Consider the following 14,849-nt stretch of genomic DNA (forward strand, 5'->3'; position numbering starts at 1 on the left):
CCAACCAGAGGGCGATCGGTTATTCCCGCGTGCTAAGCCAGTGGGCTCATCCGCGTGATCGCGTCCTGGAGTTCAAGAGGTTTCTTGGTAGCCGCCATGTTGTTAGTACTCAACTTGGACGTGAGTTCATCTTGGATGTGTTGCAGCGGAGCCGGCATTTACGTGGCTATGGCTCAACAGAGTCTCCCTACTTGACTACTTTACCGAAGGGAGTTCTCGGCTCTAATAACACGAGGGAAACCATACAAAAGGAATCTAAATTTCAAGCGAATAGTAAACGCGAGACTTCTCAAGCTTCATGTAGAACTTTCGATCGGTTAGTTCAGACAATATATGATTTTTTTCTTGGGATAAAGTTCGTCTTGTTTGGAGCAACGACGAAGACGTTTCTCTCGAGGAATCGGTGCCCCCTTGAATAAGATACGGCACTGTGCACTCTCACGGTAAAATGCGGCCCCGCGTCTCGAGGGCCAGCCTGTGCACCGTTGAACGCGGCACTATCCACACACAAGTTTCTCTGTGATCTTAGATAAAATAAGTGCTAATATATTATACAATATATTTTCTTTTTTTATTTCGTTATTTACTTTTACGATAAAAAAAAATAATAGTGAAAGATTTTAATTCAGTGTTTAAAAGTATAACGTTTGAAGAGATATTAAAACTAGCTAAAGAAAGAGAAAGAGAGTGGGAAAGAAAGAGAGAGAGAGAGAGAGAGAGAGAGAGAGAGAGAGAGAGAGAGAGTGAGAGAGAGAGTAAGAGAGAGAGTAAGAGAGAGAAGGAATCAACGAGAGAATGCAGCATCGTGAAGGTCGAATGAGTGACAGATGGCATGCGAAGGTAGTACCAGGAGATTGTGAGAGTTCGCGCACCGATGCAACGAGGAAGGCGATTCTTTGAGTCGATGCTGCGTGTCGTATTCAGAAGCTCGGCCGCGCCTTAAGCGTTTACAATGACGGTAATATCGTGAGCAAAAGAAAAAAGAAGACGATAAGAGGAATTAAGAACGTTGTTAGTGTGTAGTATGTGCGAATCCGACGCGAGAAGAAACGAAAGAAGAAGAAGACGAAGAAGACGAAGAGGTAAACTCGAGAGGGGTCTCCTCCTCTCGTGTAGGTAGTAGTAGGTCTGTGGACATACCGATCGAGTGAGTGAGATAGATAGAGAGAGGCCAGTTCGTCTGACTGACCCAGATTTTCGTGGTTCAGACGAGACGAGGGAAAAGAAAAGACAGCAGGAGGAGACGCGGACTATCTGAAATGGGCCACGACGCAGCCTGGAGCTAAATTAGCCGCGATGTCCAATAAGAGTAAGACTCAGCCGCAGCAGCAGCAGCGTCCATCGCACGTGATCAAGCCAGTGGATCAGGTGCCACCGCGGTATCAACCGCCGCCGCAACCTACCAGCGGCATCCTGAAGAATCATCCACACTTTAGCAGTACCACTACAGTACCACCACCACCACTATCGACAGTCAACACGGTACTTCAAAACACTGGTCAGGGTACTGCCTCGACCTTGACTCATCATCATCATCATCATCACCATCAGCAACATCAGCAGACGACGCAAGCAAGAAACGCATCTCAGCAGAAGGATGCCCAAGGCAAATACTCGCCAAGGATAGAACACAGGCATCATCCACAAGGTGCTGCTGCTGCTACTGCTAATCTCTTAACGGGTGCAGCCTCGACCACGGCTTCTGCCAAAAGTCAGGCTTATCTTCAAACTAAAATCGGACAAGGACAATATCTCCCACCTAACAGTCAGTATCCTACCATCAGTAGCAGTAGTAGTGCTAGCAATCAACCTGTACCGAGCAGACAGAGGATCACCGACGAGGAGTTCCTTAGACTCGGTCCCGTGGAGATGCTCAAGTTTGTGCGAAAGACAGAGAGTGACATCGCACGGCTAGCTGCCGAGCAGAATCGTCAAATACAAAGCTTGGTGAGAATCCGTCTTGGCGGTATATCTGTTTCCCACGTGGGGGCTGGTATTTCCGCATGTTTTATTAATCGATCTTCTATGTTTGATAATATTCTCTTTTCGTTGAAGTATAAATAATTGATGTTTTAATTGAGTCGATATGGATATTTCGAAAATTTTTAATAATACACTTAACAATATTTATAAATCTTTGAATTACGTGATTTAGCGTACCAACGAATAAACGTGACATTGAAACATATTCATTTTTTTCTGCATACGTTCTGTTATCATTGATGTTTTTTTTTCATGATATTTAAAATATAGGATGATATTTTTCTATAAAAAATTTTTAAGTAATATTTTTCTTAAGATAAAAGAATACAAATTTTGTAACTACTTATGTTGAATCTTTATTTCGTTACCGTGTTGAGAGAATAAAAGTAGGACCGTACGCAATATACGGAAGTTTTTGAAAGGCTCTTCTAGGTCATACACGGGTCGAACTCGCAATCGTAATTTCGACCGGTCACGCACACGTAAGGATCGACAGTGAACGAAAACAGGCAGATTTTTTGTCAAGTATGTAAAAAGAAATAACCAACGGTTAAAAAACACGCGAAAGAATGCGTCACACGTTTCAAATGTTACATCCTCGAATAATGCATATTTTTTTATCTGTAGACACGTGGTACGAAATGATATCACGTGACAATATATACTCAGGCGATTTACGAATATTTGTTTTGTTTTTTTTTTTTTTTTGTATTAATTATATCAATTATATAATAATATATAAAATTAAATATTCATTTAATATTTAAAAAATTTATATTATAAAAATAAATTATAATAAAATATAACATATATTTTATATTAATTTATTATATTATTCCATATTTATTTATTATATTAAATTTATATTATATAGATTAAGAAAAAAGGAAAAGTAAAAAATAAAATCAATTGATTTTCAGCTCAGTGAGCTTCGTGCGCTGAAGGAGGCCAACCAAAGACTCAGCGACGACAATCAGGAGTTACGCGATCTTTGCTGTTTCCTGGACGATGACCGGCAAAAAGGCCGGAAGCTGGCAAGAGAATGGCAAAGATTTGGTAGGTACACAGCCAGCGTTATGCGACAGGAAGTATCAGCTTACCAGAATAAATTGCGGCAACTGGACAACAAACAGCAGGAGTTGATAAAGGATAATCTGGAACTGAAGGAGCTCTGTCTGTATTTGGATGAGGAACGAGGGGGGGTTCAGAGGGACGACGGGGATGGATCGAGTTCGAGTACGAATGCGGAGGAAACCGCACCACCGAGGCCGAGACACACTTCTACATTTAACGGTAAATCCTTGTTCGAGATTGGCGGTTACAATGACGATGTAAAAAAAATTAGAAATTAATTTGATGAAACGTCAAGTAAATGCATATATTCCTGTCTACTGACCTGAGATTGAATAAAAAGATTCGGATGATTTACCTTGATTACAGACCAAACTATGCAATATGTAAGAAGTTTGGAACAACGTGTTAAGCAGCTGGAGGAAGACAAAAGTGTTCTGCAGGCAAGAGCTAGAGGATGGGAAGCATTGCCAGGTGAAGTTTGGGAAAATCCAAACAGTCCAAGCGATAATTCTCATATTGGAAGTAGACCTGAGGCTGTCGTACGAGCTCTTCAAGTTCTCGAAGTTAGAGAACAGTTAGAAAGAGAAGGTGGACACGACGGCGAGAAGGCTCTTGTTCGAGAGATGTGTAATGTAAGTTATTTTTAAATATTAACAAATTATGAATTATAGTTATAATCAATTTTTTTCTTCTAGGTTGTATGGCGTAAGTTGGAAGAAGGGCCACAAACAAGGCATTAGAAAAGGTTCTAAAAGTGCAAATTTATCGATTACGATATTAGAAATATTTTTACGCAATATTCCAACGCCTATGGCGTGTCAATAGTATTATAATAGTTAATATGACCAATGTGTTATGTATTTTATAGATTTATATATATATTATATATGATGATGTATATGTTTACATATGGATTCGTTCCAAGTGAAAGCGTTGTATTATTATAGTGATAATATCGATCTATTTATGTAAAACTTGTAGTGCCGTTGGCTTGCCTAGATCGACTGTTAATAAACTCTATTTTTATTAAACTGTGTTCTTTCATTTTTGTTGATAAATTTCTTCGCTAAAATTAGACACTTTTTTTTTTAATTCGAAATAAACCTGAATATATAGTAAAATGAGCCTCTCAGAAAAGTGAACTTTTTTGCAGTATCGATCTTTCACTTTCTACCTAGTTAATTATCCACATTGTTTACTTTGAGCCACTTTTACGGATAGATTTTTCCTTTTACCTACGTGAAAACGATTCCGTGAATAAGCAAGTATGAAGTAACGCTGTTCCTATTTTTAAACTTTGAAAGGATTCTATCTCTCAATGGAGCTCTAGACATTGCCCTAAATCTACTTCAGTCCTGAAATACAATTCGGCACTTGCTTCTTAGTTCAGCAAAAAAAAAAGAAAAATAAAGGCAGAGATATACAAATTTTTTTCTCCTACTATTTTTCAATACAAATATTATATAAACTATGATAATATTTTATAACAATGAGAATATTTAGTTAGAAAAATCTATTATAAATATAAACAAAGTGAAAAATAAAAATAATTATAACTTATTAGCTATTATGAAAAAATTTAAAGAAAATTCAAAAAAATTGGGATTAAAAAATTTAAATTGGTGACCTTCGACCATGACGAATACTTGGATCATCGTAAAATTTTGTCGGCGAGTTTGCGCCGGTCCAGTCAAAGAGGAAAAGTGGGGATCGCATCGGACATTGGTGTCAGAGAGATGAGAGTCACCGGTGATGTGCGTGTGCGGAGGCCTCGCGGAGGATAACGCAAGGTTCATCCTCCTCGCTGTCGTCCTGGCAGCTTACATGCTCGCAGGCGCGACTCTTTTCCAAATACTAGAGGGTGACCTTGAAATACGACAGGTAAGAAGATAGTTTTATATTTTCTATAATTTATTATTTCTCTTCCACTTTCTAATAAAAATTGGAAATGTGTTCTTGAAAATATTTTGTAATCGTTGAAAATTATTGTAATGAAAATTATTGAGAACTAAAAATTTATGTGTTTTATGGATTGTCTGTTTCATGGTACAGTTTGCAAAATCCTTTTTCTAACAAAAATCTAATAAGCCTTTGGCAATAATTTTAGAATTAATTTTTTTTATTTTTAAATTATCCTCAGTGAAAATTATTCAAAAATATATATTCAAGTTTTTATCAATTGTGTTTGTTTTACAATTCAAGTTATACAATTTCATTTTCTAATAAAAATTCGATAAGTCCTTAATAATATTTTTCAAATTTTAAAAAATTGTCATGAAAATTATTAAAAAATACAAATTGATGCCTTTATCAATTACGTTTATTTCATAATATAGGCTGCAGAATTTTGGCGGGTGTATCACGCTTTTCGAAAGCATCACCTGCGTGGTAGTCCACTAGCGCTTCAGAGATTACACGAACTTCTTTATGCCTACGGAAATGCTTCCTCTGCCGGTATCATTAACAAAAGACGACGTTGGGATTTTCCTGGTAGCTTTCACTTCGTAGGCACCATCGTTTCCACAATTGGTAAGAAATATAACACAGTATTTTTCGGAATTTAAAGCATTTGAAACGCACTCGTACAACGACCGACGATAAATGGGGTCACTAGACGACGCGTCGTCTTGCATCTCATTAAGCTTTGTAATCCTCTTAAAAGATTTTCTTTTCAAAATATATATATATATATATATATATATATATATATATATATATATATATATATACATATACATATACATATACATATACATATACATATACATATACATATACATATACATATACATATACATATACATATACATACACATATGATATATACATACATATATATATATTTATATATATATATATTTATATATATATATAACCAATCATATCTTCTTTTTTTCTTGTTTAATTATTATTATTGTTATTATTATTATTATTATTATTATTATTATTATTATTATTATTATTATTATTATTATTATTATTATTATTATTATTATTATTGTTGTTGTTGTTGTTATTATTATTATTATTATTATTATTATTGTTTATTGTAATGATATTATCATTGAAATTTGTATTCGTCTAAATTGATTGTATTTATAATTTTATTTCACATTTTGCTCGATCTTCTTATTGTAATTTCTTACTTAAAGAAACATATATAAATGAATATAAAAATGTCTGTAATAAAATACATGCAATTAGTATGTTATCGCGTTAGAAGGTGGTCGTAATGATACGGAATAAAAGGACTACGGTCATCGGCCCCTTCGAGCGTGAGAATGCACGGTGAATTCTGGAATGCTAATATCTTGCGACCTAGTCTAGTACTTACCCTCTCGACAACTCCTTTAGCCGTCGATATGTACGCTTGCACGTACACATATGTAGATTATTCCCCTCGTAGAAAGATTTTTAGAAAATAGGTTCAATGTGTGAATCTGGATCTTCTTTCAGGATACGGAAGTACCGCTCCTCAAACTATGGCAGGACGAGCAGCTGTTGTTCTTTATGGATTCTTTGGTTGTTCTGGTAATAATAGACATGATTTACTATGGGTCCATTTTTAACGTAACAATTTAGCCATATAAAAAATATAATTAATATATTATTTTGTTAAAATATGAATTTATTATATTGAGAAAAAAAAATAATTATAATAATATTATTTCTATTAATAGATTCTTACTTTAATATATCGTTCGATACATTCTTACCGTTATATTCGACGCTTGCATGCATATATTACACTACACTGAGTTAAAACAAACTAGGACATTGGCCTATTTATACAGAACAAAAGAATGAGTCTTCAATGTATAAATTGCAATAGGCATAGTTTCTATAACATGAAGAAATAGGAAATGGTATACAACAATGTCCTATTTGTGTGAATATATGAAGTATCTCGATATAACTTGAATTTTTCAATTTTACATTAAATCTCCTACATAGAAAAGAAAAAAAAAATAAACAAGAAAAGAATTAAAAAGTTAAAAAACCAATATAAATAAAAAAGAAAAAAGGTTAAATAAAAAGTAAAATTCCAATCATGTAACAAGTATTCTTCATGATCTATTAGGTGGTATCCTGTTCTTCAATCTCTTCCTTGAAAGGATCATCACATTTCTGGCTTGGATTTTAAGAAGTATTCACTTGTACCGCGTAAGAAAGCATCTTCGACAAAGTTCGACATCTTCTCGACGAGTATCCAGGTTATCCAATCCAAGATCGTCTCTTCCGGATATCCTCGATGATGACGACGAAGTCAGTTTAGAACAGTGGAAACCAAGCGTTTATTGGGTCATGTTATATCTCTTATTAGCATCTTGTCTTACTGCATGCGTTGCTGCTGCGGTTTATGCACCGCTAGAAGGCTGGGAATACTTCGACGCTCTCTATTTCTGTTTCATTAGCTTTACCACCATCGGTTTCGGTGATTTTGTCAGTACACAGAAGATGAATTATCCATATGTCCATTGGTATGTAAATCATATTGAAACTTTTTTATTTGTTCGTCAACGTTTTCAATGTTAATTGATTTACGTTTTTACAGGTATAGATTTGCCAATTTTGTCTTCCTTGTTATCGGCTGTTGCTGTATTTATTCATTATTGAATGTAACTTCGATAATTATCAAACAAGGTTTAAATTATGTGATAAACAAGTTACAATGTGGTAATCAAGATCTTGCTGCGCCTCATCTACCTAGAAGAAAATCATCCGTGTCTTCTATATATTATTCCAAACGTAGGTCTATGAAACTCGTTGGTAAAGATTCGATTAGAGCTGCGGAAGACGATTCCGATGGTTCTAGACGTATGTCTGGGGAATTGATCTCCATGAAAGATTTCCTCTCTGCAAATAAAGTATCCTTGGCTGTAATGCAGAAACAACTTTATGAGACTGCTCAAATGCAAAAGGATGGTTGTGGTCCAATAGCAACAACTCCAAATCATCAGGCATCGGTGTTCAAACCTGGTGCAGTTGGTCCTTTAGCGATAGCTAGCGAAAAATTTGAAAATAAAACTTCAATAAATAGGTAGAAAATAAGTTAACGAATCGTAGCCATTTCACTTACTAGATTTACGATCTTTAACTAGTTGTCTCTTTTTAGTTTTTACAATACGCAAGTGCACTTTGTTATTGTCACATATACGCAATATGTTATTATACAATTACAACGTTTTAAAGTAGCCTATTGAAATAAAATCTAAATTACAATTTGATACGATGGCTAGATCGATTGTTTTTCTTTTTTTTTTTTCTTTTTATAAAAATAATTAGATTAAAACTATAATTCTCGATAAATTCAAATATGTTTTTAATTTATTACTACGCATCGCTATATAATAATAATAATTATTATTATTATAATTTTTTTTTGTTTCTGCATACTATTCAGTGAAACGTGGTAGAGTAAGGAAACGATACGTGTAGAAGCAAAATGATTGTGTCACTTCCTTCTCTGATTTCGGTGAGCTGAAACATATGTATAAGAGGAATTAAAAAATATTGAGAAAATTTGATCATTTAAAAAATTTTTATGTAAAATCTTTCGACATAATATTTATGTCATACCGATGGTATTTTCCACTAATAATAAAATATGAAAAAATACTAATTACATCATCAATGAGGTATATCACACATACAGTTATATATATCGATCATCCAATAACTTTATTTAAATCATGTTTACAGTACAATTTGCCATGTACTCAATGACATCAACAAACATGCAATCTTTTGTCTTCGCATTTGTAATAATGTGTGTTACTGTATGCATCTTGTGTAAGTAAAATAAATGAAAAATCATTCCTGTAATTTGAAAAAGAATATTTCATCTTATGTAATAAAACTAATATATTATGTAAAGTTTACTATATTATTTTATAATCGATGAACAAGTGTGGATCCGACGTACAATCTAAAATTCTTCAAAATAAGAATACTACGAATTTTCACAACCTTTCAAATGAGCAACGCTTGTACTTTTTACGGTATTTTTTTTTAAATATTATCCAGATAAAAGGGATTGTTAAATGTTAGGATAAATTATGTGTGCTTAATGTATTTCTATTACACATTACATCATAACACTACGAAGACAAAAATTTCTCTTTTCCTGATTAACTACATTTTTACCTTGTATCTTACGTCGGCTTTAAGCGGACATCCTAATTCAATGATCGAGGAGGATGCAAAAATGTTCACACCGAGATGGTATGCGTATGAAACTAGATATCGAGAAACGATTATGTGAAAAACAATGTATGTGTGTATTTCGTTGGAAGTCTAAGAAGGAGAAGGATGTGTTCCGCTCTAAACGTGAAAGACACAAATAGATTACGAGGAAAATTTATGAATTACGATAGAGCGAAAGTGAAACGTACTATCGTTTTTTTTTTTCGGAGATTGCAGTCGTTCGAAAAATCTACAGATAACTTTTTTTTCGTTTTCTTTTTTTTTCCTTTTTTTTTTCTTTTCTTTCCTTTTATCGTTAAAGCCAAATGTGTAGTGAACAATGATTTAACGTTTGTCTTGCAAGTATTACATTCGGCTTGTAGTCTATCACAAAACAATCACGTTATACAGACGAAACCACGGTGATCTAAGATGCAGTAAGATCATTTAGTCTTTTAATTTAAGCCAAGCTTAAACGTTTAGAACGTAAAGCATATCGAGTTTTGTTAACATCCACAATAGACTTTGACAATAAATTTAAGCTTGGTTTAGACTTCAAAAGAAACTATTAGACCTAGCACTAGGTAAGTGCCGACAGTACGATGATTTGTCCTACCTTCTGATGCTCAATATCCATAATGTCTTGTGAATGAAGTTTTCAATAATATACAAGACAATAGTACGTCTATTGCAAGTATAATCTTACTGTTTCTTGTTCATTATTACTCTTTAGGTCATTAGGCTTTTTTTGTATCGAGGCTCAGACAAAGTAATAAAGTCGTGTATGTATCGTTCCAACAAATCCACTGAAGTCGTCATCGTCAGTGACCATCATTGCAATTCACACAATTGAGACAACAGCGCTCAGTGTTTCGCACTGGCGCTGACAAAGCTGCGTTCCAAATACTCTCAAGTAGAAGTACCATACCACACTTCTGTCAGGCAAACAATGCCTTTGTGTTTGGTACCGGCAGCAAAAAAGCACAGCCTTTTTGACTATGCACAAAGTCACGAGATTCATATCTCGATAAATTGGCGATGATTCCCGACAAAGCGGGTGTGCCATTTCTTTCTTCAACGTATATCACGCATACGTACAAATTGTTGTCCAACCAACTCCAAACCGTTACTTATTAGATCAACATCATTTGATATTTTGATTATCCTCTGCTTAAAAAATTCTCCGTCTACGTCGCATGCTTGAATATAATCTGATAACATGAAATTGTTATCACTTAGTGTAGGTGGTTGGTTTTGATTTTGTGGTGGACGACTTCTAGATCGCGGAATTTGATCCGCTGGTTCCATTAAATTCGGATGTTTCTTACGTTGATGTTGCAAAAGTTTTGCCTATTGAGTGAGAAAGAGAGAGAAAGAAAGAAAGAAAAAAGAGAGAGAGAGAGAGAGAGAGAGAGAGAGAGAGAGAGAGAGAGAAGACATGTATTACAACAAGAAATAATATATTATATTAAAATATTGTGATTAAAAATATGCCTTATTTTATTTACCTTACTAGCATATTGTTTATGGCACCATTGACATCCTTGAGGTGTAGTTGTAATACTACCAACTGTCTGACTAAATGTTGGATTAGGCAGACTCGAATATTCTGATTCTTTTTGACGATTACTTGGTGGTAAAGCAGCACCTGGATGGTTCTTCATGATATGAGCTTTACGTTTACTGCTGCTTTTATATACCTTTATGCATTTATACAATAAATATATAAAAATTTACAAATGTGTGTATGTATGTATATATATATGTATATTGTGATTGAAAATTATTGTATTATATAATACGATACCTTATCACAATATTGACAATAATAATCTCTCGTTTGTCGCAAAATTGGTAAATTTAATTCGGGGACAGACTCTGGGGCAACATCTGGATGTCGTTTTGCCAAATGATTTACGAGCATTCCTCTTCGCTTAAATCCTACTAGACATTGATGACATTTATATATGAAACGATTGTAATCATTTGGGTTTACCTAATAAAAAATATACATATTATTATATACATATTTTAACCATAGAAAAAAAATTTAGATATAGATTATACCTTTGGCACAAACTTCTTTGCTTGATTATTTTGTACTGTTTGTTCTTGATTTATTTTCTGCAAATTATGCATTCTAGTCATGTGTTCCTTAAGTTTATCTTTTCTTTTGAATTGTTTTCCACAATCAGCACAGTGAAATTCTCTATAAGAGAAATAAACGTATAATACAATAAATAAATATTAATTTGTATAATATACAGGTCAATATGACTAATATGTATACCTGTGATCAGAATGTTTAAGTAAATGCATTTGTAATTTATCCATTGTAGGGAAACGCTTTGTACAAAACTGACACTTGTGTTTTCTTTCACAATGATGAGCTCTTATATGTTTACGAATTACTGAATATTTAATAAAATTTCTTTGACAATGTGGACAGGTAAATGTATGATCTCCATTTCTATGTGTCTCGACATGATCTTTTAACATCACACCTTGATCAAAGAGTTGTCTGCATATTGGACATTCATACACTTGTTTATTTTCTACAAAATTATATTAAGTTTTTAGATATAATTATTTATATGTGACAAATTGTAATCTAATAAAAATTTATTAAAATTTACCTCTATGCGTTTTTAAATGACAAGATAAAGCAGAATTATTCATGAATCTTTTCAGACAAATGCTGCATGGCAGTGGCTTTTGGTCCTCGGCACCATGCACCAAACAATGTTTCTGTAGTCGTACTTTTGTAGCAAAGCGTTTATAACACATTGAGCACTTATATGCAGCAACCACTGAAGTCAATTTATTACCTTTTGGCAAAGATAATCTTCCATGCTGTGAAACATGACTGATTAATTCAGATCTTTTCTGGCATTCTAATCCACACTGTGGACAAATTGTTGATTGACAATTTATTTTATTGTCTTCTGGATTGTGCATTAGATTATGTAATTTAAATAAAGATAATTTTTTGAAGATCAAATTGCATGTACAACATTTCCATTCTTTACAATTATTTTGTCTTGTATTTTCTTTTTCTTTCAAATTTCTGCCTCTGTATAATTTCATACGTCTTGCATGATTATAAGAATTATTATCTGATCTTGGCCAAATATTCATACTGTTGTTATGTTCTAATAAAAGAAAAAATATATAATATAAAATATGTAAAAAAGTAAGAAAGCAAAAAAAATAAGAAAGCAAATATAATTATTTATACCTTTGTCATCTCGCACATCAGGTTTCAATACCATTAAATTTCTACGTGCTGCATAATCAGGATGAGGTCCTGCTCTTAGTTCTTCTTTTGGTAAAATATTTTTTGTAGTTAAAAATACAATTCCATCTTTCTGTTGACAAATCACTAGATTCTGTTCTTTATAAGTAAGTGCAGGCCTCACAAAACGCATCCAATTTGAAGTATCTAAAAAATATATATATTCTATACTTTTTGAAGCCATAAGGCTATGAATTAAAGTATGATCGATGATACTCACTTTCATCTGAAACATCAACTTTCAAAAATTGTCCTTCTTCTGCTTCATAAAGCAATGGCAATGCATTTTCAAAGGGTGTGCCATCGTAACCATATAAAATACCTTCAATAGGACCAAATTGTGTACGCCTACGAATATTGCGTTTCGCAAAAACTCCATATTCAGAACCTCCCGGTATAATATCCACAGCAGATAATTTATTTATAGAAAGATATGATCCTGGCAGTGTAGCTATAGCTCGTGATGGTACAGGTTGATCGGCAATCGTACATACATTATGAGAAGTGCAACCATCTTCATTGGTACAAATACCATCACATTCATCGCACCCTGTAATAAATTGGAACTGTACAATAATTTCATGTATTAATAAATGAAGTAGTTACAATTATTTTTAACTTACAAAAATTTTTGTCATCATCCATCTGTTGCTTTGACTTCTTTGTATTCTTCTTATCAATAGTTTTTTTTTTATTTGCATGAGATAATATTTCATTAATTTGACCCATTTGCACATTGGCTTCTGTTATTGACTGAGAATTACTTTCTTTTGTTATATCCTTTTTTTCAGATGCATTAGTGATATGATTATCTCCCATTGAAAGAGTTGGATTTTTCAAAGAATTCATTACATTTACTTGATCATCTTGCATTACTATATAATCTCTTGTCAAAGTAAAATCTGCACCTGATATACCTGTTAACATGAGTGGAGTTGTGCTTTGTTCCAATTCTGCATTAGACTCTGCAAAGATTAAATCATTTTACATGTTATTATAAATTCTGTGAATATTAAATTATTATTAATACTATTTACCTTGCATTAATATTAATTCATTTCCAACACTAGAAACTAAAGTTTCTTCATTTTCTTCGTCAATAAAATCTGTTCCAGTATCAGTTTGTGCATCTATTGGATGAGTCAATTGACTCACAAAATTGATACTTGATCTTACATTGGATTCAGTTGTAGATATCAAAGGGGAGGAAGGACCTTGGAGAATAACAACAGAATTATGAAAAGGAGATGGAGTTAATTGAACCGGAGTTGGCGAATACCTAGCAGCAGAACTCATATTTGGATCAAGTGGACTAACACGATGCTCAAAATCAGATAGAGGAGATGAAGGTCTGGGTGAGAACGAGACCTGCTCGTATGTTGGGAATAAGCGGGAATAATCTCTTGATTGATCTTCAACATATTCAACCTAATAAAAAAAATAATGTTATCAATATCTTACTCGTCAAAAAGAATTTTCAAATGTCACATTTTACTTACGGTCAAAAATAGTAATCTATTATTATTCATCTTCTTTGGTTGTTCAAATATTCCTGAGTTAATCGGGCTATCAATTGGCCAAGTTACCGAAGTGTCAGCAATTTTGCCAATATTAGACATATCAAATGTGTCACCAGGGCCCCCCTCAGGAGGGCCCCTTGGATCCATTGTATTTTATATGTTCCGTCAGTGATATTACGATGTGTCACCTATTTCATAGAAAAATAAATATCAGACATGCTATTATCTATTTTCTTAGAAAGAAAAAATGTACAAAAAAATATATAAGACATTTAGGCTTGATTAACCACGATTATTCTGCAATATATTCCAAAATTTAAATGCATGACATATTGACGATATCGATCTATAATTATTAACAGTATGTTCTTATTTTATGTTGTGTATTTTGTCACGCAGGAGTCTTACCAGCTTCAACATAAATAGAGTTTTAGAATCAGATGCACTTTCAGGCCTAAGATGCACTTGCTGCAGCAGCACTGGCTTGACAACAATTGACGCTAGCGGTTTCCATGTTGGCAATTAAACTGTGTAGAAATAGCGGGAAAATTTCAAATTAACTTGAGCTCTAATATATGTTCTCATTTTTATCAATATCTAGACAATATAAAATAAATATTAACATGAAATTTTATTCACTTATAATCTGCCTCTAAATCTATTATATGTACGTTACAAAAATAATTTTTCATATGATATAATTAATTTTTAAAATATTCGAATAATTAAAAATTTTCATAAATTTTGAATACAATAAATCATAAATATTTTTCGATTATTAACATTAATAA

The 14,849-nt window shown here is 33.2% G+C and overlaps 3 protein-coding genes across 6 annotated transcripts; 2 read left to right on the plus strand and 1 right to left on the minus strand.

The window, feature by feature from the left end:
- Positions 1 to 40: 40 nt before the first annotated feature.
- Positions 41 to 4,062, plus strand: Ccdc85 (coiled-coil domain-containing protein 85). The gene is made up of 4 exons (XM_035879730.2): positions 41 to 1,947; positions 2,904 to 3,276; positions 3,424 to 3,689; positions 3,753 to 4,062. Exons 1-4 carry the CDS (start codon positions 1,297 to 1,299, stop codon positions 3,795 to 3,797), a joined length of 1,335 nt encoding a protein of 444 aa, XP_035735623.1. The 5' UTR covers positions 41 to 1,296; the 3' UTR covers positions 3,798 to 4,062.
- A 735-nt stretch (positions 4,063 to 4,797) lies between these two features.
- LOC118447591 (potassium channel subfamily K member 13-like) lies at positions 4,798 to 8,144 on the plus strand. Its single transcript, XM_035879704.2, has 5 exons — positions 4,798 to 4,938; positions 5,394 to 5,586; positions 6,514 to 6,588; positions 7,139 to 7,538; positions 7,613 to 8,144. The coding sequence occupies exons 1-5, from the start codon at positions 4,810 to 4,812 to the stop codon at positions 8,100 to 8,102; spliced, it is 1,287 nt and encodes a 428-aa protein (XP_035735597.1). The 5' UTR covers positions 4,798 to 4,809; the 3' UTR covers positions 8,103 to 8,144.
- Positions 8,145 to 8,399: 255 nt separating this feature from the next.
- On the minus strand, positions 8,400 to 14,571 carry LOC118447590 (PR domain zinc finger protein 10). Of its 4 annotated transcripts, none has more exons than XR_004839922.2 (13): positions 14,467 to 14,571; positions 14,038 to 14,246; positions 13,576 to 13,966; positions 13,162 to 13,503; positions 12,759 to 13,088; positions 12,482 to 12,685; positions 11,880 to 12,395; positions 11,534 to 11,798; positions 11,311 to 11,452; positions 11,051 to 11,239; positions 10,752 to 10,943; positions 9,860 to 10,593; positions 8,400 to 8,538 (listed from the first exon to the last, which is right to left on the minus strand). XR_004839922.2 is itself a non-coding variant. In XM_035879703.2 (12 exons), the coding sequence occupies exons 2-12, from the start codon at positions 14,203 to 14,205 to the stop codon at positions 10,318 to 10,320; spliced, it is 3,015 nt and encodes a 1,004-aa protein (XP_035735596.2). In that variant the 5' UTR covers positions 14,206 to 14,246; positions 14,467 to 14,571; the 3' UTR covers positions 8,885 to 10,317. The 4 variants fall into 4 exon arrangements, 1 of the variants encoding a protein (XP_035735596.2); XR_014981836.1 differs by lacking the exon at positions 8,400 to 8,538 and adding an exon at positions 8,738 to 8,877; XR_004839921.2 differs by lacking the exons at positions 8,400 to 8,538; positions 14,467 to 14,571 and adding exons at positions 8,738 to 8,877; positions 14,329 to 14,441.
- Positions 14,572 to 14,849: the final 278 nt, after the last annotated feature.

Source organism: Vespa mandarinia, chromosome 1 (assembly GCF_050613455.1).
Source record: "Vespa mandarinia isolate Hongniang chromosome 1, ASM5061345v1, whole genome shotgun sequence".
NCBI classification, from domain to species: Eukaryota; Metazoa; Arthropoda; class Insecta; order Hymenoptera; family Vespidae; genus Vespa; species Vespa mandarinia.

Coding starts and splice junctions, on each gene's coding strand:
- LOC118447590 (XM_035879703.2), bottom strand. CDS start 14,205: ATGGATCCAAGGGGCCCTCCTGAGGGGGGCCCTGGTGACACATTTGAT. Junction 12,396..12,481: donor TGATGTGCGAGATGACAAAG/GTATAAATAATT, acceptor TTCTTTTATTAG/AACATAACAACAGTATGAAT. Junction 10,594..10,751: donor ATAAACAATATGCTAGTAAG/GTAAATAAAATA, acceptor CTCACTCAATAG/GCAAAACTTTTGCAACATCA.
- Ccdc85 (XM_035879730.2), top strand. CDS start 1,297: ATGTCCAATAAGAGTAAGACTCAGCCGCAGCAGCAGCAGCGTCCATCG. Junction 3,277..3,423: donor ACACACTTCTACATTTAACG/GTAAATCCTTGT, acceptor CCTTGATTACAG/ACCAAACTATGCAATATGTA. Junction 3,690..3,752: donor TTGTTCGAGAGATGTGTAAT/GTAAGTTATTTT, acceptor TTTTTCTTCTAG/GTTGTATGGCGTAAGTTGGA.
- LOC118447591 (XM_035879704.2), top strand. CDS start 4,810: ATGTGCGTGTGCGGAGGCCTCGCGGAGGATAACGCAAGGTTCATCCTC. Junction 4,939..5,393: donor GTGACCTTGAAATACGACAG/GTAAGAAGATAG, acceptor TTCATAATATAG/GCTGCAGAATTTTGGCGGGT. Junction 7,539..7,612: donor AATTATCCATATGTCCATTG/GTATGTAAATCA, acceptor ACGTTTTTACAG/GTATAGATTTGCCAATTTTG.